At 46.6% G+C, this 22482-nt stretch overlaps 1 protein-coding gene across 1 annotated transcript in view; it reads left to right on the top strand.

The window, feature by feature from the left end:
• lrp1bb (low density lipoprotein receptor-related protein 1Bb) overlaps positions 1-22482 on the top strand; it is a 226681-nt gene that overhangs the window by 134892 nt on the left and 69307 nt on the right. Inside the window, exons 26-35 of the mRNA XM_079731578.1 lie at positions 3135-3299; positions 3667-3911; positions 8252-8383; positions 9333-9560; positions 10305-10479; positions 11059-11153; positions 12538-12687; positions 18719-18859; positions 19523-19648; positions 20354-20485. Coding sequence (XP_079587704.1) covers positions 3135-3299; positions 3667-3911; positions 8252-8383; positions 9333-9560; positions 10305-10479; positions 11059-11153; positions 12538-12687; positions 18719-18859; positions 19523-19648; positions 20354-20485 — 1589 coding nt within the window. The remainder of the gene's footprint in view (positions 1-3134; positions 3300-3666; positions 3912-8251; positions 8384-9332; positions 9561-10304; positions 10480-11058; positions 11154-12537; positions 12688-18718; positions 18860-19522; positions 19649-20353; positions 20486-22482) is intronic.

Here is a 22482-nt window from a genome sequence, read left to right as displayed (position 1 = left end):
TGAACTCGATCATATTTTGGGCGCACGTGAACTGAATGTACTGTATTACTGCCTGGTGAACGTTACTGTGAACTTGTTCATTCTGGTGTCTGTGAACGGCACGCTCACTCGGTTTAACTTCGTTCAATAGGGTGATTATTTGTTTATCAACATGGTGGATGCGCGCGCAGAATGATCGCAAAAAGAAAATTTGCAGTTGCAGTGTTGTGAACTTACTGTTACATTAAACTGTAATCAGACAAAGCGGTTATATGCTATAGACCCTAGTGGTCTGTGGCTGGGACGAATCTGTGGTATAAAGGCTGGGACGAATTTCAAATTATAAATATGTACAATCCATAACGTTGGCTCTCTGGCTCGCTCAGCGGACTAGAATACGTCCTAGAATCATTGCTTGTTGGCCGGAAACGGAAAGGGGGGCTGTTTATGTTTGGTTGTAGTCTTTTCGCTCGGTTCTCCGTCTGAACAGTAGGGCTAGAACCGAGCGAAAAGACTACAACCAAACGTGATCACCCCACCTTTCCGCTTCTGGCCAACGAGCAATGAGTAACGACCAACGGAAATCAATGGGATTTACAAAATGCGCTAAATGTGCAATAAAACACGATATAAACTGTATTTCGCTACGATACTTGATTCAACAACTCTATTTCATCCTAGACAAACCAGAAAGGGGGCTCAGTGTTCAAAATACCGGAAAAAAATAATAGCTCACAGCAACATAAACACAACAAAAAAGAACTATGAACTAGTTCATTTTTTGGAACTGTGAACTTAGTTCAAAACTTTGAATAATGAACGTTTAACTGAACTCATTCTCAGTTCATTTTAAAATTTGTGAACTGAACTTTGAACTAGTTCAAGTAGAAAGTGAACTTTCCCAACACTGGGCCTCCTCACCGCCTCCCAGGTCCCCGCACTTCACTCCAACTGCCAAATATATCTATCTCGCACCCCCCCGTGCCCCGCTGCTCACAGGGAAGGGAATCTTATCGATCGGAGCCATCATGGATCAGAGATCATAGCAATAAAAACAGATAAAAAAGGGGGCGGGGTGCGACGCTAGGAGCGAGGGGGGGGGGAAAGAATTACAACCGGCCTTTCATATTCCTCCTCTTCCTGCATGCCGTGTTGATGTATGAAGATGTCTGCCGTTGTTAGGCTCCATTAAAGCCACAGATAGGGGATACATCAATAACAGCCCCGTGGACACGGCTCCACCAATGACAAGTGATGTAGCTCAGCGCGCCCCATTCAATCACTTGCCTTCAGCCCCCCCCCCCCCCCCCACCCCCCGCCTGATCTGGTATGCTCGCGCCGTTCCTTCTATCCACATAAGGGCCGAGTCCAAATTGAGTTTTGTGCCTTTTTGTTCCCGCTGTACCCTGCGTGCCGTTCCGTTCCCCCGGCAGACATATTCCGCCAGAGAATACATGTTTGTTGATTCTGCAGGAGAGAGACACAAGCGCGAGGGAGGGACTGTTTGTCGTGGGACTGCCTGTGGATTTAAAATGGCAGGCAGCGGCGGCACCTTCAGACAGCGGGTGTGTTAGCGTTCGCCGGAAGCCGCTTCGCATTAGCGATTCACAGAAAGTGTTAATGCGGGCAGAAGCGGGTTCTTTGTTCGTAGGGTATTTTTTTTCCGGCGGGCGCCGGCTGTCAATGTTTTATATATGAAAAGCGTCGGCTGATATATGCTCGAACAACATGGGTTGCTGGCACAGAAACAAACAAGTTCCATTCACAACGCTAATCGCTAACTGCTAGCGCGCTTTCCCTCGTATCGACGGTGCGTCATTGGCGTGTTTAGGAGATGGTTGTTTAGCCCATGGATTCTCATTTAACGGATAGTAGCGGGAAAGATTGCTTGTGATGGAACGTTACATTAAGTGGAGCACGGAAAGTCTTAGCGTTTTTTCAAATCAATGAAACGTGTTCGATGCGTTGGCATTGCTAATGGTGTTTGAATTAGCAACCTGCACATGCACTCGGTCCAACGCTGATCTCTAATATTTAGACGATGGCTACATACAGCAGCCCACCAACGAGGATTAATGGACGCTTTTGGTGGCTAAAGGCACAATTTCATCGCAGGGCTATAATTCTAATCTAATTACTTGAATCCACTCAAAGGAGTGCGCAATTGATCATAGGAGGCTCCCATCCAATGAATACCGCAATCGATCCAGACAAGAATATTTCTTTCCTAACGCTGTTCTGTTATCGTCAGCGTGTGATTTAAACCCCGGCCCGGCCACACTGGCTCCTGCACCTCCCGCTGAGGAAAGTCAGGCCGACTCCATGTTAATGTAGCAGCGGTGGTGGTGGTCAACGCAGTGACAGTGTCGCTATTCAGACTTCATCGAGCTGTGAAGAGTCATAAAAAGCAAAGCAGATGGCCTCTCTCTCCTGGCCAGCGTCACAGATGTTGAGGGATAATGTCGGCCAGCCCGACACTGTCCTCCAACTTGTTTATAGGCCCTCTTACAACCGCACTGTGTGCAATTACTCGGTGGTGCGGCGTAATTGTGTTGACACAGCAGTGAATAATGACTGACCCGTCTGCCGTCAGGTGTGGCTTTCCTGGGATTGATTGAGGCGTGCGATCAAAGGGGCATTGCATGGATTTCCGCTGTGCGAATTTATTTTTTGGGTTCTTTGAAGAAAAGATTATGAATGAACCGGAGGAATGTGTGCCGATGAGGACGGTCCATTATTGCAGGCCCTTGAGAAATGTGTGCACTCCGTTTTTTTCGTAGTGTGCCTGTCCTTTTGAGGAGCAAGTAATAATGTCAGGCTGACCTTTCTGTCTCTCTCTCCTCCTCACTCTCTCTCTCTCTGTCCGTCTCTCTCTATCTCATTCTCTCTCTGTCTCTCTCTCTCTATTTTTCTGTGTCTCTCTCCCTCCTACTCCGTCGCTCTCTCTTCCGCCTTCTTTATCTCGCTCTCTCTTTCCTTCTTTCTCTCTGTCCTTCTCTCTCTCCCTCTGTCTCTGTCTCTCTCTCTCTCTCTCTCTCTCTCTCTCTCTCTCTCTCTCTCTCTCTCTCTCTCTCTCTCTCTCTCTCTCTCTCTCTCTCTCTCTCTCTCTCTCTCTCTCTCTGTCTCCTTGCTGCGTTCTATTGGGGCTGCTCAAGGATCCTCTTCTGGACGGACTGGGACGCCACCTTCCCCCGCATCGAGGCGGCCTCAATGAGCGGAGAAGGCCGCCACATTGTGTTCAAAGACATGGAGATCGGGGCCTGGCCAAACGGACTGACCCTGGACCACCTGGAGAAGAGGATTGTCTGGACCGACGCACGGTACGCCGCGCAGAGGGTCCTCACCAAGGAGCTCGGGCGCTAGCTCAAATGCGTGTTCTTCTCGAGCTAGCGCCCGGACGCTAGCTCTCGGCTAGCTCTGGCGCTAGCTCTCAGCTCGCTCGGGCACTAGCTCTTGCTTACTTTGTCGCCAGCTCTCGGCTAGCTCTGGCGCTAGCTTTCGCTTACTCTGTCGCCAGCTCTCGGCTAGCTCAAGACGAACATGCATTTGTTTCAATGCGATTTTGTTGATGTTTTCTCTAAAGGAATCGAGTGTTGTCACGCAATTAGACAGGGAATTTTGCTTCTTTCACACCTTCTCAAAAAGCAAAAGAAAGTACTTGTTTCCCTCCACATTTTTTCCGAGCAGCTCCGACGCCATCTACTCGGCGCTGTACGACGGCACGGGCGTCATCGAGATCCTGCGCGGCCACGAGTACCTCTCGCACCCCTTCGCCGTGTCCCTGTTCGGGGGCAGCGTGTACTGGACGGACTGGAGAACCAACACCCTGGCCCGGGCCAACAAGTGGACGGGCGCCAACGTGACGGTGATCCAGAAGACCAGCGCGCAGCCCTTCGACCTGCAGATCTTCCACCCCAGTCGTCAGCCCCAGGGTAGGAGGAGCTCTCGGTTTGTTATAATGGTGTGTTCGAGATGCTTTGTACGCCACCCCCGCGACTTGCTCTTACCATCTTTGTTTGACAAGTCGTACATTCAACCTCACTGAATCGGTGGACTCTCAGAATCCCGAGTGGGAACGAGCCAAAGGGCGTGCCTCGATGAAATGCTGCAAGAAAGCTGAGACTTCCCACTTTGAAACTCGTGCGGGTGTTGTACAAGGCATCTCGAACCCACCATAAGTTGTGTTGTGTTGCTGTGTCAGCCAAAATACTTTTTCTTTTGGGACAGACTACACTATTTTGACTCAGAGGAGTTGCCCAAAAATTGCAAACGCTGCCCATCTAGCGAAAAGAAAGAGGAAATGCTTTGGACAGTAATGTATGTTTTTTTCAGTTGTATAATTGAATCCGAGCATCTGTCATCAGCAGCCAGGGCTACGTTCGGTCGGTGGGAGTTGGAAGCTAATTTATCCCACTAACTGTGGACAAATTTGGCCCAGGCTACAAGGCAAACCATTGGATATCGTATGATGCAGCATTGTTTTTTGAACCTGAATTCCTTGTCGCAAGGAGCAAAAAAAGGAGAGGGGGGGTGGGGGGTACAATAGATTTAATTTCAGCTCCTGGCTATGTCCTTATTGGAGCTGTCAATCACACAGCTCTGCAGCTTGTTCACAATGAGCTGGTGGCTGAGTGATTGTGAAAGGTGTTCATGCAGAGAATTAGCTTGCATTACTGCTGCTTCTGAATGTCTGCTCCCCCCTCCCCCCCCCCCCCCTCACTGCCCACATTTGTCTAATTGTTCCAAGCTAATGTATCAAGCTATTTGAAAAAAATAAATAAAGAAGAGTTGCCAACATGAATGAGTGGAGCAGCGTAATGGGAGCCTGGCCGGTTATTCCACAGCATCAAAGATGATGGTGTGTGTGTGTGTGTGTGTGTGTGTGTGTGTGTGTGTGTGTGTGTGTGTGTGTGTGTGTGTGTGTGTGTGTGTGTGTGTGTGTGTGTGTGTGTGTGTGTGTGTGTGTCTATGTGTGTGCCTGTGGGTGGCGAAGAATGTAAGCACAAAAACCAGCCATTAATCAAAGCAATTAAAAAATACACCGAGTGCATTGTGATTTCTGAAGCTATGTAAAATATTCAGCATTCATCCTTTTTTTGGGGGGCTTGTTCACTATTTTTTTATCCTCTGTAATGGATCGTAGGAACAGAGCCTACATTTCATGGTACAAAAGCTACAGTTTTCTACAGATACTCTGCTTGACAGATGGCCTTCGTGTATTACAGCCAATTCCCCCCCCCCCCCAATATTCAAGCAGATCAGCTTGCATGTCACCCCTGCCAAAATGAGATTAATAGCCTGGAATCTGTTTTCATTCATTGTTAAATGTACTGGTAATCCTATTCTAAAAACAGAAAAAAAACAGAAAATGATGGATATTTGCAAAGCAAATGTACCTAAAGGACATTTTGGAGCTGGTGTGCAGCATGTCGCCCAGGAGTGGCTGGCTGGGGGTCTGGGAGCAGCTGGCCCTGTGCTCTGTCTGTTGTACATCCCAGCGCCAGGAGTCTCAGGCCTGCTGCAGATGTAAGCCACCCAGCCGTAGAGGGCCGTCATTACGTAGGTAATCATGTTTGCATCCACTCGGCAGTCCTCCGATGACGCGGGAGTGTAACCTCACCATGTCTCCCTTCCCCGTATCTGCATCCCCTCCCTCCCCCTTCCACTGCTCAGCCGCGCGCACGTGTGTGGGCGCAATTAGTGGACGATCCCTTCGAGGAGCCGGTGGGCACACTTTTTAATCCTGTTGGGACGTGGTGACCGGGAGGGTGACGGAGGCGTAGTATGAGGGTGGATACCCCCCCTCATCAACCCCGCTGATGACCTGCGGGGTGGAGAGGGGGAAGTTTGTATGGGAGGATGAGGTTCGGAGTGGGTAACAGGTGCCAGCGGTGGAGAATCACTAAAGGCATCAACAGCTGGAGATACGCCACCGCAGCTGGAAGCTGGGTGATTTTATTTTGTTTTTCATATTTTGTGTGTATAATGTGGTTATAAATTGAGGTGGCCGTGCCAGTTATTAGATTACACTGAGGGGATGCCAGGTCGGCAAAATAGAATAAGAAATAATTGGTTGGTTATATTCCCAGTATAGCACATTGTAAACAAAAATAAAAAATAAAATGGCAATTTTCATAGCAAATCTGGAAACAACTCAAACAGGGTTCAAGCATCAGTATCTGTTTAACTATGTCATAACATTTGTGGGACCACTTTTAACACACATTAGCTGCTAGATCGTCAACAGAGTATTTCTATTTTTATTCCATTTCGATAGGGTAAGGATGAAGTTTTCAACACAAGTAGAATAAATAGTCACGGTTTCAATCCACACTGTGTATATTGGCCACTGTAGAAATACAGATATTCCAATCCCATTCTGAAAGCTTCACCAACTTGCAAATTAGTTTATCTGTGGGAAAATATCTCCATAATGAAACAGGGAACTCTGTTACTGGCCTAACTCCAGCCATTTCAGTTTTGGGTTTTCCAGCAATGTGTATTAAAAAAGCCAGGGAGTTCTGGAAGGATTCATTAGACTGACACTATTGCATCCCTGGTCACAGCCATGTTTGCAATTTGACTTGGATTGGCCGATGTGGAGGAATGATGATAATCCAGGCCAGATTTCTTCACAGACACACACACACACACACACACACACACACACACACACACACACACACACACACACACACACACACACACACACACACACACACACACACGTATAATGTATATTAACAACATTGTGAACAAGCGTGGGTGCTGGCTGGCAGTGGGGAGGGGAAAATACATGGTAATTGTGTCTGCAGTAGCATTTCAGCAAATATAATAGTCTTCTAAACAAATAAGAACAGTACATACGGTCTCTCCTTGGGAAGACAGACATTGAATACTAAGCACTGCTTTCCTCCCAGGCCCGAGACTGTCTGGATGTACCATTTTGTGAAAGACTATGGGTGTGTTTGTATGAGTCATAACGTTTGTATCACCCATTTTTTGTCGCTCTTTTCATCACAGTGCTTGGGTGGCAGTGATGTTCATGCTACAGCCAGTGTCATAATAATGGGAATCTTAGAAAGTAGACCTTGGTTGACTTCTTGGAGTCTTTGATCTGCGAAACCCAATGTGCTGTTTTACCAGCAATCAATATTTAGATTGGGTGTTTTGTCTTTTTCTTTCTCGTATCTGAGGGCAATGTAACATAGCCTTGCAAGTTGAAGCTGGTCCCCATCTATTCATTCAGGCTCTGCCCAAAAATGTAATAAACTTGGGCTTGCCGTACTTTAAGAACTTTGCAAGGATAATAAGAAGCTTTGAAGCAAATTTAATCTGTGAGAAATATTATTTAATTTCTTGGATGATCTGTTATAAAGTTGGATTGTGTGGGAATTGGTGCTCTTCAAATATCTTGCTACCAGAGCAACACTGAGGTAAAACCCAATGTCAACATCACAGAACTGGTTGTTCCAATTGAAAAAGGTGTGGGGAAATCTTTTCTGGGAAAAAACGACTTGGTTTCTCTGTACACTGCTGTGTGCTCGCAGATGCTACCACAGGTCCCCTTTCTGTGTAGTTCTTCTTTCTGAATCTGTTTGATCTTGTCATGGAGATTAATTGGAAGCTCATTCGCAAGGTTATGCCTCGATTTAAGCTGATGGATAATCTGTTGCAATCGCCACGATAAATGGTGTTAATGCCGGTGCGGTGGAATAAAGTGTTTCTGCCGAAATTACGGACAGGGTCACTTTCAGTTATTTATCTTTTTGAACATCGTCTATAAGGAAAGCTCTGGCCCTATCTGCTAACTAGGTGTTTTTACATTTCCTTTTAATCGCTATCTTGCGTGGCTACAAGTTGACGTCAGTGTTAAGGGTTTTCATTTTTTCCGAGTTCAAAACTAGGCCTGGGTGAAAATACAGTCAGGAGCGAGTGAGAGTGCTCGTTAGAGTGACGCAATTTGTGGAGGACCATAAAACAACATGTGGCCAAAGCTTTTAGTCCATATGCATGTATTGATCCACCCTTTTCCTCTCTGGCCGAATGCCTTTTTGTTGCTATTCGTGGAGGTTTTAAGGAGCATTCTCAAGTTTTCTCCCTTCTCTTTAGTTCACCCTTTATTTCCCCATGGGTTGCAGGAGTATATGCGTTCTCCTGCGTTGACCTCTTTCAAAGGCACAGTTAGAGACAGGAAACCAATCCATGGACCGAAACCATGAGAGAGACCTATGGGCACCTGACTCACAATCTGCGTTTCTCGCCCCTCCAGCGACAAATCCGTGCGAGGCGAACGAGGGCCGTGGCCCCTGCTCGCACCTGTGCCTCATCAGCTACAACCGCACGGCGTCCTGCACGTGTCCACACCTCATGAAGCTGGCGCCCGACCAGCTGTCCTGCTTTGGTGAGTGAGCAGGGATGGGCGGTGGTGGTTTGACTTCCAAAGACACCGACCTGCTGCGAATGCATCGTTAAGGTGTGGAGGGCGTGTGAACTCCTCGTCCCTGGAGTTCCCATCGCACAACGTAACGTTTGGAACGGGATCCTAAAAACGAACGTTATCCGCAAGGGAGAGGGCGGGACTTGCGAGTATGCATAGGTGGGAGCTGTATATGTTTTCAGTTACATGGGTTTAGCAGCAAGAGAGAGGGTGGGACTCCCGAGCAGGCTTGAGAGGGAGCTTTATGTGTTGCAGTTGCATGGGTTTAGCAGCAAGAAGGAAGGGCGGGACTATCAGTTACATGGTTTAAGCAGTGAGAGAGAGGGCGGGACTTCCGAGCATGCTTGGGAGGAAGCTATGTGTTTCAGTTACATGGGTTAAGCAGCGAGAGAGAGGGCGGGACTTTCAATAGTTTCAACTGACTAGTGTCTACTTATTAGATGTTTTTCTGATATTAAGTAATTCAAAGAAAAATGACCCAGTTATATAATTCTAGTACCCAAACGAGCCAAAGTATTTGTATTCTCCGGCTATAGATTTATTTTAATACCTTTTTGATATTCCACTACAAAATTATGTGACAGTCGTATCCAGCTCATGAATAACTAGAGACGTCATTAGCATTATTTAGCATATTAATAATGGCTCTGACATTTAAATGTATGCGGCGGCGGGGCAGGCTTTGATAGAAATCTGCATTTGCGCCGTGTTATTAATGTCACCATCAACCGCTAAAAGTGATGACCAACAATTTTGCCCGTGCTAACTTTTATTTAGAAAAGGAAAACGATGACCGCCGACATCGTCTCGGCCACTGTTTATATTTTGTTAAAAGATTATCGGTGACGACATCCCCTGTGCTGACAACAACGTTTTTTTTTTGCTACTATTCTTTCATTTTACGGTTCCCTAGCGCTGAAGAAGTTCCTGCTGTACGTGCGGCGCTCGGAGATCCGCGGCGTGGACATGGACGACCCGTACATGAACGTGATGACGGCGCTGACGGTGCCGGACATCGACGACGTGACGGTGGTGGACTACGACGCGCAGGAGGAGCGCATCTACTGGGCCGACGTCAAGACGCAGACCATCAGGAGGGCCTTTATCAACGGCACGCAGCTGGAGACCGTCATCTCGGGAGGTAACATGCATGCACGCACACACGCACATACACGCGTGAGACACACCGATAATGCGCCAACACCAACACACACACGCGCCACACCAATAACGCACACACATGGGCACACACACATGGGCACACACACCAGTAACACGCACACACACACTCAAACACACACACACACATACTCACTCTCACACACACACACACACACACACCAGTAAAACAAACCCACACCAAACATACAAACACATAACCCACTCTCACACACACACACACACACTCAAACACACACACATACATACAAGCACAGCAAAAACAGAACACATAATACAATAAATGTAAATATTCAAATTCATGGTTAAATATAGCATGCAGCACTGAAAGGAAGGAGGGAAGAACTAATGTTTATATTGTTATTGTGTCTGATCACACACAGTGACATACTGGTATTTTTCCAGACCAATAATTACCCATTTGAGCAAAGCAAGCAAATTGATAGCGGTGTCATCTCGCATAAACAACCAGCATGCGTGCGTTGGTGTCTCTGTGTCTGCGTGTGTGTATCTGTGTCTGCGTGTATGTATCTGTGTCTGCGTGTGTGTATCTGTGTCTGCATGTGTGTATCAGTGTGTGTATGTGTGTCTTGAGTCTGTGCGCGCATGACACAGACGCTCGGTTAATCAAGGCAAATTAATGTATTTGATGTCCCATCTTCATGCAGTGACACACCACTCCTCTCCCTGCCTCCCCCCCCCCCAGACATAGTGAACTGCCGCGGCCTGGCTCTGGACTGGCTGTCCAGGAACTTGTACTGGCTCAGCACGGAGAACGATGAGTCACAGATCAATGTGGCGCGTCTGGACGGCTCCCTGAAGACCTCCGTGGTCCATGGCATCGATAAGCCCCGGTGTCTGGTGGTGCACCCCGCCAAAGGGTGAGTGGATTAGAGGGGTGTGCGGCTCGCTCGGGCCCCGCCCCGGGCCGCGTGCATAGCCTTAAGTGAGGGGAATTAAAAACCTGCTTGAAAGCTAAGGGGAGTCATGAGGTCTAGGCGAGTATGAAATAAACTGAGACACGTCAGGGAATAGTTTCGGAGTAGTGTGATGCCTCAAAGGGCGTTGAACCAAGGTGTCGATGTTGGGCTGTTTCACCGGTGTGGGCCGTTTAAAAACCTGTGCGCCGCTTTCAAGCCAACTGTCGTTTTAATCCATGTTGTCTTGCCACTATGTTCGTGCTGGCTTAAATTCAAGGGTCCGTTTCCCAAAGCTCCCTGGGGTTTTTATAGCATGTTCAGCCCCAGGCAGCATGTTTCTTTCATGGGGCGGTGTTTGTCTTTATTTTAGGGTTTACAAAAAGCAGCAGTACATTAGCTTCAGCCCCTTCTTTGTGTACTTCTTGCATACTAATTGGAGGCAACATGCCGTGACATTCATTAACTATGCATAACACCTTGAGGAAAGCTTGTGCCTGGAATGTTTGCTAACCGGGCTCTTATTTCATTCTCCAAACACAGGAAAATCTATTGGACCGACGGCAACACCATCAACATGGCCCACATGGACGGCAGCAACAGCAAGGTTCTCCATCAGAACCAGAGGGAGCCAGTGGGTCAGTGGGCTTTTTGGCGATTGATTGATTGCTCGCTTGATTGTTGTGGAAAACATCTGTGTAATTTGTCAGCGAAGTGGGTGCCCCTGTATTATTTTGCTCTGCGACATTTTGAAATGAAAATTCTAAGTGTGAACACTCTCCCCTTGCAAGATGGATCTATATCTGTGTGTGCGAGCAGTTTCAGTTCAAAGATGGAAAAATGAAGTGTGCACGTCTCTCCATCTTGAGTGGTTGTTGTCTCTCACACACACACACAGACACACAGACACACACACGCGCGCACAAACACACACACCTCAAGGTCAAGTTCTCCCTTTCACAGGCAAAGCGAGCCGCCTGTTCCGCTGCATTTCCTCACTCTCTCCTGGGCCCGTCAGCAATCCACATAGCAGGAGTGTGGTGGTGGGGGGGAATATGGCTGGCCATATTTCACCGGCTTCATTTATGATTATGGGACGAACCCGGGGACAAGAGTAAATTAATGGCGCGTTGTGACTGTGAATCTGCCAAAGATAAATCCAGCACGCGGACGGGAGACGTCAAGGCATGCACAATTGAAATCGCTTCCAGTCGCCAACGTCAGTCGATGCATTCCGTCAACAACAAAAATGTAGTCCGTAGGGGGGGAATGGATTTGGGAGTAGTCATCGGCTAGCTGGATGGATTATTGACGGTGCCGGCTAGGGGTCACATAGAGCTGTGGCCCTAGAGGAGAGACTGCCCAGGAGCTGGGACACCACCACACACAGTGTTGTTATCCGCCCCTATATATATATGAGTGTATAAATATATATGTGTATTAGCCTTATACTTAGTTTACCACATTTACCCTACATGTTCTGGACCTGGATTCTGGGTTAAAACCATGGTTGGTTTATGTCATATGTGTCAAAAAAAATTCAAAGTGGACTGATAGACTGACTGATCGGTTAGAAGTGTGTTCTTTATTATTTTCCTGTTTTCTCTGCAGATTTCATCTGCTAGTTAGGGGGGTGGGGGGGGGCTTGTATCTCTGAACTCACTTTGGTTCAATTAGGATCAGTAGGTATTCACTATTTGTTTTGAAACTACATTAACACAGACTGTTACATTCAACACCTAAAAGTGACTTGAGGAAGTGATCTTCCTTGAGGAAGTGATCTTCCTCAAGTCACCGCTGCAACTTTGCTGCAGCGGTGTACAGAGAACAAAATGCGATTGATCTCAACCCTAAAATAAAAAACAAAAGCAGGGAGACAATCCGGCTGCATACAACCGCCCACCTGCTTTCCTTTCATTCCCCCCGTCAACCACAAACACCACACCAACACAAACACACACGTTTCTCCCGACACGACACACGCTCACCCTTCCCTCTCCGTGTGTCTCCCCCCCCTTCCAGGGCTGTCGTTCGACTATGCCGCCAGCAAGCTGTACTGGATCAGCTCTGCCAACGGCACCATCAACAGGTGCAACCTGGACGGCAGCGGGCTGGAAGTGCTGGAGGCCGTGAAGAAGGAGCTGGCCAGGGGCACCGCTCTGGCCGTCATGGGTGAGTGCAGCTCGTCGGGCAGAGACCATCAGATCTCCCTGGTGGATTCGACGGGGGGTGCAGAAAGGGATTAGGTGTTGGCTGGGCTAAGTGGCGGTGGGTAGGGAGGCGTACAGACAGCCAGGCCTGGCCCTCACTGGGCTTTGTGGGAAGCGGTCCCGGGTCACGGGGTAATTAAAACACTGTGTGGCGGTGATTGATGATTGGGAGGTTTTTTTTTGTTTTTTTTCTGACCCCACCGCCGGTAATGAGAAGGGAGGAGGGTGCTCATTACGGCTCGTTTGGCGGTATCCGCGCAAAGTCCAATATGCCGGCTGATCCATCAACCGCAAGGTTCATTGAGAAAACTTCCGAAAGACATCACCCGAGCTGACTTGTGGTGGCCCGGTGATGGGACACACACACACACACACTCACACACACACACGCACACACACGATCACTCATACACCAACAGCCATTTAGATTTGGACATGAGTAGAGAGTAAAGTGCAATGCGGGCCCAGCAGTTGAGAGGGGATCCACCAGAATGTGGCTGTGACTGGCTCCAGATGGCTCCAGAGACGAAGGATCAGTGTGTCTCTTAAGACACTACTTTAGTTTTTTTGCCACCACGCAGCATCTGTGTTTTTAATTACATTTTGTATCATGCATGGTTTTTTTTCTCACTTATTTATTTATAATTTTTTGTAATCGAAAACATTAGAATTAAAAAATGACTGCACCATCCATATTGCTGCAATCTGGAGAATGGGGAGCATGTCGTTGAGTTGTGACAATGCATTCAGCTTGCCAGAATTGGTAATTAGTAGGGGAGCGTACGCACTGAGCAGCGGCGCTGGGTGTATCTGTGGCTGGGTGTGTGTGTTGTTTTGTGTGTGTATGTCTGATTGTGTCTTGGAGTCAGTATGTGTGCATCTCTTTGTGTGTGTGTGTGTGTCCCTCCTTCTTTGTGTGTGTGTCTGTGTCTTTGTGTGTGTGTGTGTGTGTCTGTGTGTGTGTGTGTGTATGTGTGTGTGTGTGTGTGTGTGTGTATGTCCTTTTGTATGTGTGTGTGTGTCCTTGTTTGTGTCTGGCTGTGTGTCTTCATGTGTTGAAGTGGGTGCGTTTGTCAGTGTAGTGGTAAGCCACCCCCTCCCCCCGCTGCTGTAGTCGATTTTGCTTCATTAAGAAAACAAACAAACACACAACAGATAAATAAACAAAGTAACCGGGTCTCGTCGAGACACGCTATTAACCGTGACAGGTCCTCCTTTACCTTTTGAGGTCGGTGTCAATCAGCCCACATGCAGAGCTTTAATTAGACTCCCAGACGAGCCCAACCTCAGTGACACACCCACCGCACCCCCATTGTTTTAGAAACCTACGTTTCTCCTACTCTATACACAAAAAAACAGAACACAAAAGCCACTGAGGTACATTGGCTTGTTATCTGATCGGCGCACGGTCAAGTAATTGAGTAGTGGAAAAACTGGCCTGCCCCCCCCCCCCTCCCCTACACACACACACAGACACTAAGAGACACACACAGACGCACACAGACACACAGGCATCAAAGGGACGGAGACTTCATTACAGCGTTTCACAAATGGCATTCAGAACGCAGGACGACAGGGACTAATGGCTTACCTTCCACACAGTAGCAGATACAGCAAAACAAAGGAATGATGTCTTTTAAGTCACCATCCATCACTATTAATGACAGCTTCTTGTTTGTTGGCCCGAGTGGCAGTGTGTACAGCGGCATGCCCCATATATGCCTTGCAAAGCCCTGGTCTGAGAGGTTCCCTTGTGTTGTACACATGCGCATACGCATGTGTTTGTTTAGGAAATGATCCACCATTAGCTTCAAAAACGCTGTAGTCAGCTTGGCTCCCCATGGGGTCCATACGAAGCACATAATACACGAACCACAGAAATGATCTGGAAAAACAAAATCACTGGATACAATAAACATAATGGAATTGCGACCACATTATCGCAAAACAGCATGAACCCATTCAGACATGGTGTATGTATAGATACAGCTCTGTTTCCAAGAGTATTTGGGTAACTGCTGATGCCCAAAATGCACCAGTGTCAAAGGCATATTCAATAAGTGAGATATTGAAAGAGTTGTGTGCTTCAATATATAAGCACATAGCTGTCTTCTGTGTTTATCTGGAGAATAGGGGAAATGTGTTGATATCATTATTAAAACTGTGGCGTGACGAATTAAACTGCATGGTTTCACCACAGTAATGCTGACTTCATAATGATAAAATATTTTGATTTGAAGTTCATTCAAGCAACAGAAAGCTACACTCATGTAGAAGATGTAGTTGTAGAATGGACTATTCGTTTAATGTTAATATGGCTCTTCCTCATTAGGCACCATGTCAGATAGTTAGACTGGCAATTAAATATTCTGCTTCACTGGTATGTGCTGAACAACACAAACCACAAGCCAGATGCACTGATCCTTTCTTTAAAAAAGCATCAAAATGTCCGGATAGACTCCTCTGGAGAATGGTCATCCATCATCAATAAACACGTGTGTCATATTTGTGTGGTGCTTTATGTGTTCCGAATGCTTTCCGTGTGCCCTAACCGGGGAGCAGTGTTTTTTACTCACTATGATGTTGTTTTTGGTCATTCGTTCCTTGGACTTAAAACACTCAAAAACACTCAAAAAATATATTAAAAATTGCCTCGCAGTCCGTTTGTTGTTGCACCCTCTGTAGCCAATGTTCTGCGGCGGTCTGACTCGAGCTGAATAATCTGTGAAAACAGCACGAGTGTGGCTTTTTTTGGGTTGTATTTTTAAGTAACTGCCTCCTTCTACTTGTGGCGATGCAGTATAAAGTGTTGATTTTTCCCATCTCTATGGGTTCGCTGCCCTTTCCCTCTCGATTCGTTTGGCTGCTACCGTGGAGGACATGATATTTTAACCCAAGTGTTTGCTCTGCACACCGGATCTCTGACGCTATTCCTCTGCCCGAGTTTTGCCTCACTTCCTTGTACAGCAAGAGGTAATTGATGTATGCTCCAATCCTAATCAAAAGGGAACACATATTAAACACACTCACAGTATCAGGATTGCGATACGCATACGCAGACAATTATTGTGTGTAGTATAAGTATTATTTGTTTTTGCAAAGAGATTAGCTCATTAGCTCGCTCGCTATCGATAGGCAGCCCATCAATGAGTTTGGTCTCCCGTCTTGGGTCTTGCACCGTAGTGATTCGGCCAATCAGAGTTATCGAGCATTAATTAAACATTGGTTCCTTACCGCCCAAGCCTTTTGGTCTCGATCGATGGGCCCTGTGTTTATAGTGCTGAGGCTCGGTCGGACGTGTCATCCGGTGCAAATAAAGAAAGATTGAGATCTAAGGCGGCGCAGGACTGGGGTCGGTTGGGGCCTCACAGCAGGACCCAGCATGGGCTTAACAGGCAGAAGCGAGCAGAGCTTTCCTAAAGGTTATCCTCCGTGCGGAGCAGGGAGAGTGCACAGAGAGGGCAGAGGCACATTGCAGCCCCACGCCGGAATCCCAATACCGCTGTTAATGTTTGTATTAAACACGTGTGATCTGGGGTAGCCTTGGAAGTTCATAACACAAACCTCATATATCACTCGTTTGAATACGGCCTCCCCTCATATGAATGCATCCCCCTATTTTTAATAATATTAATAAAGCGCACTCTCCCCCAGCCCCCACCATTTCACTGACACGCATCCCTTATATGAAAACACGACCACCTATACGAACACATCGCACTAATACAATTGAACAAACTAACACAGAGCTACAATGGCAGTCACCTAAAAGGTCATTCTCATTTTATGGTCATTAAAAGTTGAGAGCACGTCCAACATTATTTCATTTGATGATATTGATTAAAATATACACACAACTTTTCCTTTTCAGGGCTGCGATGAAATTAAGTCACACTTCGTTCCTTCGTCCATTCATCAACTTGACTTTTTCGTTCCGGTTTCAGTTAATGTCATTGCGGTTTAATATAAGTTACTGTTTTCGTATTCTGTGTTTGTGTCTTTAAATTGTAAAGGAGCGTTTTTTTATTGGGGGGATGAATTTGTATGCCCCGGGTGTGTTTTTTATAGAGGGTTTGTATTTATATTACCGCTTGTGTTTTACACTTCCAGACCACCTTAATCACCCCGCATCGCGGCTAAATTCAAACCCACACGTTCAACAGGGCAAGACCAAAGAGATCGCGGATCAAAATGAAAATAACTTTGTGAACCGGGCTATGCTGCGATGTGTGATTCAGGTGGCAAACAAGTGTGTTTTGGTTTTGTTTTAGCCCTAGTTTGTTTGTGTTTCCCATTTTATCCTTTCTTACTTTTTTTGTGTGTTACTCAGCGATTACTCAGGCTAGATGTGAGAAAGGGTTGTAATGAAGGCGCCGTTAGTGACACTAGGTCGATCCTCTCTGGGGCCCCCGGCTCTGAGGTAATTGGATTTGCCCCCAGCACGAGGTGAGCGGTTCCTTTTTAGGAGGTGCCCGAGATCCATCAGCCGAGCCTGGAATAAAACTGACCCGGCAAGAGGTGGAAATTAAATATGACGGGCCACAAGTGAGCAATCGCTGCCGTGTGAGCCACGGCTCCCCATGGCATCAAATTAACACGGGGCACACAGCTCATCTAGGTTAGCCTGCCCTGGGGGGTCAAATGTTGGGTAAACTCTGTGTACCGTGTCAATCTCATTCACGGGGGGGTTTGTCGGATTTCCTCAAAATGAGATTTACCGTCTTTAGAATGACAGCATCGGGGCCTGGGGCCGAAAGTGAACGCACATCGTATCTACGTTGCCTTTTTTGTAAGTGAAAAACATTGAAATGGAAAAATAAACATAATAACATAGTAAGTTCAACATTCTAGCAGTTGCTTTTTTTAGCATTCCTTAAGGGCATTAGAAGTGTTTTTATTTTTAAGCTATTTTTGGACGTATTAAAGATGCTTGCCAAATCATTATCCAGTTTGCACGTTGCCATTTCCTGAAGACTGCACTGTGCACTCTTTTCCATAAAACATTTCCATAAAAGCTCTGCTTTTATGGAATTACCAAGCAAACCACTGAGTGAAGTCAAAAGTACACAATAATAATGCAAATACGAAAAAGGCCATGTGAATTCCTCCAAAATTCCATTAAAGATAATATATATATTTTTTTTTTTATGATCTTCCCGATGTTTATCCTTAACTTCCATCCATATTTTCTTTACAATGTTTTTTTATAGGTCTTGCTTTTAATCTTCAGAAATCAACTTTTACACTGTATACACTTTATTACATCTTTGAGTATTTATCATGATTTGATTTCACATGGATTTCATAGTGCCCTCTTGACTTGCAAGGCTTGTAAATTAAAAGGAACACTATCAATAATATACAAGGACAAGTTGATTGTGCGGTGTCTATAAAAAGAACACTGTCTCTTTTGAATAGCTGTATGGTTGAGGCCATTTCGGTCAAGGGATGTGGCTTATACATATGATGCCCGACGCCTGACACCCTGTTCATTGGTCCATACCATTAAAAGCCAACACAGCCCCTTGACTTTCAACCAAAGGGTAGCGCACCAGTGGATTAGAGGATGGAAAAGCCCCATCAGGCCTCAGTGGAGAAGCCCTGGCTAAGTCCCCAGGTCTCCACTCCAGGGATTGACCTATGAGAGAAGAGAAAGGGATAGGGTTAAGGAGCGAGGAAGGGATGGGGGGGGGTTAACAGTGGTGATGATAGTAAGGATCTGGAGCTGTGTGTGTTTGCGGCTGCGTGTGTTTCTGAGTGTGTGCGTGCGTGCGTGCGTGCGTGCGTGCGCGCGTGCGTGCGTGCGTGCACCTGCCTTGAAGTCGTGCACCCATGCCTGAAGCTCATCTACATGCTCACGCTGCTGTAGCCTGTAGGCTATCCGCCACAGAGAGCTAGCTATTTGCCTCCCAGCGTATGCCGCAAAAAGGATGGATCCTTTTTTCTTTCATGGATTTTCCTTCAATCGCGTTTTTCCACTCTGAATCTCGCAGGTGGGAAACTGTGGTGGGCGAACGAGGAGTCAGCCCAGCTGGGTACGGTGAACAAGCGGGACGGGCGGAACCTGCTGGTGCTGCGCAACAAGACCAGCGGGGTGGTGCACATGAAGGTGTACGACCGCGAGGGTCAGAGAGGTAAGCCCCCGCTCGCACTTAAGGTTCAACGTTGACGCAGCGCAAGGGGGTTTATGTTTATGTTTTTGAGTGTGTATTATCCCTGTCACATAAACGAATAAATGAACAAAAAAAAACGAAAGTATGGTTACGCTTTCAATACCCAATTGATTCTCAACAACATTTTGGGCCAATTATGTTGTGTGTGTGTGTTGTCATTATCAGCGTGTCATTATGTATGTGGGACGTTTATCGAACAACACATAACAGTGAAATTGCAATATATGTTCTATTAATCAATGTGATATTCTGAAAATTGAACCTTATAAAATGATTTTATAAGTTTATAAAGCATATCGACCGACCAGTTGCAGCACAGTTTTGCCCGCAAAACAAAAATAAAAACACAAACCTTACTTAAAGGGGAACCGTCACGCTAGGCTATTTTCTAATGTGAGAGAGGAATGCGTCATACACGTCTTTACAGAAGATTTACAGAAAGCTGCCGAATGTTATGACCAATTTGATCATTTTTTGCTAAATCATTTCACAGAAATTATGCCTAGTGCTCTTTTAAGTGTACTTGTGTGTGTAGCATTTTGTGAATTTATATTAAAAGAAAAAAAAAATTGAATCCTCCCCCCTCACCCTTCAGTGTATTTGGTGCTCTTCCCTGGTGATCAGGCAGGAACCCGTGCCAGGCCAACAACGGGGGATGCTCCCAACTCTGTTTCCCCACCTCGGAGAACTCCCGCAGCTGTTCCTGCACCCTGGGCTACAACCTGCGCACCGACCGCATGTCCTGCGAGGGTGCGTGTTGTCTTTCCCCCTGCCCTGCCACGCAGCCTCACTGCAGAGCAATGACAATTGTTGTTGTAGAACAGGATGTGGTTACATTCAGGGGTCACACTAGGGATGTTATAGTTTGATAGAGATAAAATTAAATCTGAGTAAAATCTGGTGATGTGATTTTGTAACAAGCTGCAGTCTGTTTGTGGAACCGGTGCAGAGGTGACTAACACGTACCGGTAGTTCCCTTAAGGGCCTAGGTGGTTCACGCTGGTTGGATGCAGAAACCACCAGCTGCCAACATTTGAAGTCAATGGGAAAATGTCGATTTCATCCTCGTAATACAAAGCAACACTTTTGTTTGTTGTTTGGTTGGTTAGGCTCAGTGGCTAGATCATCACCCTATTATGTATTTGGAAAGGTCCTGTTGGACAGTGGGATTCAATATTAATGAGTTTTGGCACACTGAGGCGGTCATTCTATTCCCGCCCTCAATGTGACAAATATATGTGAGTGTTGAGAAATATGAGTGTTTCAGCTGCAGGTTTGCAAAAGAAAAAGGCTGCGAAATCTACAGCTTCAAAGCGTTCCTGTGTAAACTAATTAGTGATGCCGCGGACCTAAGCCTACGTCCATATGTTTTACATATGTCCACGCCTCCATGTGTACATGTTCTGAAGGTATATGGCTCGGAATCGCTGATTCTCATTGGTTCCTCTTGTGTAGGGGTGGACTCCTTCCTGATGTACTCCATCCATGAGGGGATCCGCGGCATCGCCTTGGACGCCAACGACAACACAGAGGCTCTCATGCCCATCACCGGCACTCTGTTTGCCGTGGGAGTGGACTTCCACGCGGGTAAGACGGTCGAGTGCAGACGGGGAAAGGAAAATAATGCAGACGCCTGAGCTTTCTCTCTAGAAAGAGTGGACCTGATTGGTTCCTTAGGGTTTGATTAGTGATAGCTTGGAGCTGAACCCTGATGGTGTTAATATATGTATGGGTAAGTATAATCAGTCTTACTCTTTCATACCTTCTGATTCCTGCTGACACAATCACCAACCTTTCTTATTCTTTGAGTAAAAGTTAAGGTTCATATTTGTATGAACCTTTGCTTGAAATTCCCCACCCACTATGAAGGCTCAAATACCTCAAAATAGCTTTTTGCCCGGCTGCATAAAACATCACACGCATGCTGCCTGTGATTTCCGACCTTCCTTCCTTGCTGTGAAACCTATTTGTAATCAGATGTGTAAGGGCCACAGAGAGAGGAAAATGAAAGGGAAAATGTATCTTTTTATTTTCATAGCGGGCTTGTAACATTTTGAATAATGGCCTCTAAGCTTCAGGAGAGCAGCGTGGCTGAGAGAGTAATAAGTTGACATATTGAAATGGAGCCTCGGCCGTGGCTAACACCCAGACACCCGGCTCTCCCTCAAGTCCCCCGACCGGTCCTGAGCCAATGATATTATATCAGATAAAGGTAATAACAGCTGCATTCCAGTTTGCGCCCGAACCTGCCTGCTATACCCTGCTGCTGTTTGCTGTACGCTCGGCTCCCCACGCATAATTTATGTGATAAATATGATCGATTTATTTCTCCGGCAAATGCTATGAATATACTAAAGGCTGGTTGCATCGGTGTTGATAGACCCCGCGGTGTATGGCTATTAATAAAAGGGAGTACGGGCACTCACACATACTTATTCATACACAGACACGCACACAAGTGCACACACATACACACACGGCACATCCAAATAAAATGGGATTATCACCAAATAAAATGACTCCTCACTTCTGTATTGTGAAGGACTCAAGGAGACTCTCCGCCATTTATTTTTTGTTCAACTTTTTTTATTTATTTTTTGCCTTTCCACACAAAGTCCTGAGGGCCAACAGGGCAAGTAGGGCCCTTCATCACACAAAGTAATCATCGTGGGCCACTCCGTTATCTCAAAAGAAACGCCACGAGTGCCTCAAATCTATGCAGGGGTAACCGAAAGGTCAGTAGCAATCTCAATGTGTGACCGTGGCGTCGGTGAAGCCGGGTAAGTAGGGGAATAACCCCCTGACTCAACTCAAATCAGACGTTGCCTAGCTAGCCATCAGGTTGTAGCCCGCCACCCCCTTTGTGGCTCTGCGTAGGTGAGAACATGCAAATGCTCCACTAAGCCCGGGCAGGGTAAGAGCCGATAGCCGGCCGCATGTCATTTGCATGGCATTATGGGGAGGGCACGGAGGCGTGAAGCAATGATAGCCCTTCAGCTGTTTCCTGTCGCGCACTGGATATGTGCTAACGCAGTGTGAAGACAACATCAACAGTGGAGCGCAAATAAACACATTGCGTGACCTCAACGTTTTATTAACTAGCCGTCAACTGACGGATGCGCAAGAGAGGCCAGGGGGTAGAGCGAGTCACTCGTCGCAGAGGAGGCATGAGCAGCGCAAAGCCCCCTCCGTGATCATGGGACACTTTTTGCCCCCGATTCTGTTTGCGAAAGAGCTTGACAATTGGATCTTTAACTTGTATGTGTTGTAATGAATGTATGCCAGTGATGATGACCAGCATCCATTCGGAGCAGAATCAGTGCAGCACATTATGAGAGGTGGGGGGGGGGGGGGGGGAAACAATGTATACTCGAGGGCGTGGATTTGATTTACTTATTAACACACATTGCATATACAAACAGTGCTGTGAAACGGGAAAGGGGGTTCTATGGCCATTTATAACACAGGCACTCACACACACATTTGCATAAATCTGTAAGAAAACCACATTAGGGCTCATGCCAACGATTGCCTCTTTCCTTTGAGACCGGTGTGTCAGCAGAGCGTATGAACTATGTGGATAT

Source organism: Pollachius pollachius (assembly GCF_949987615.1).
Source record: "Pollachius pollachius genome assembly, chromosome: 3".
NCBI classification, from domain to species: Eukaryota; Metazoa; Chordata; class Actinopteri; order Gadiformes; family Gadidae; genus Pollachius; species Pollachius pollachius.
This window is presented reverse-complemented; position numbering and strand designations above follow the sequence as displayed.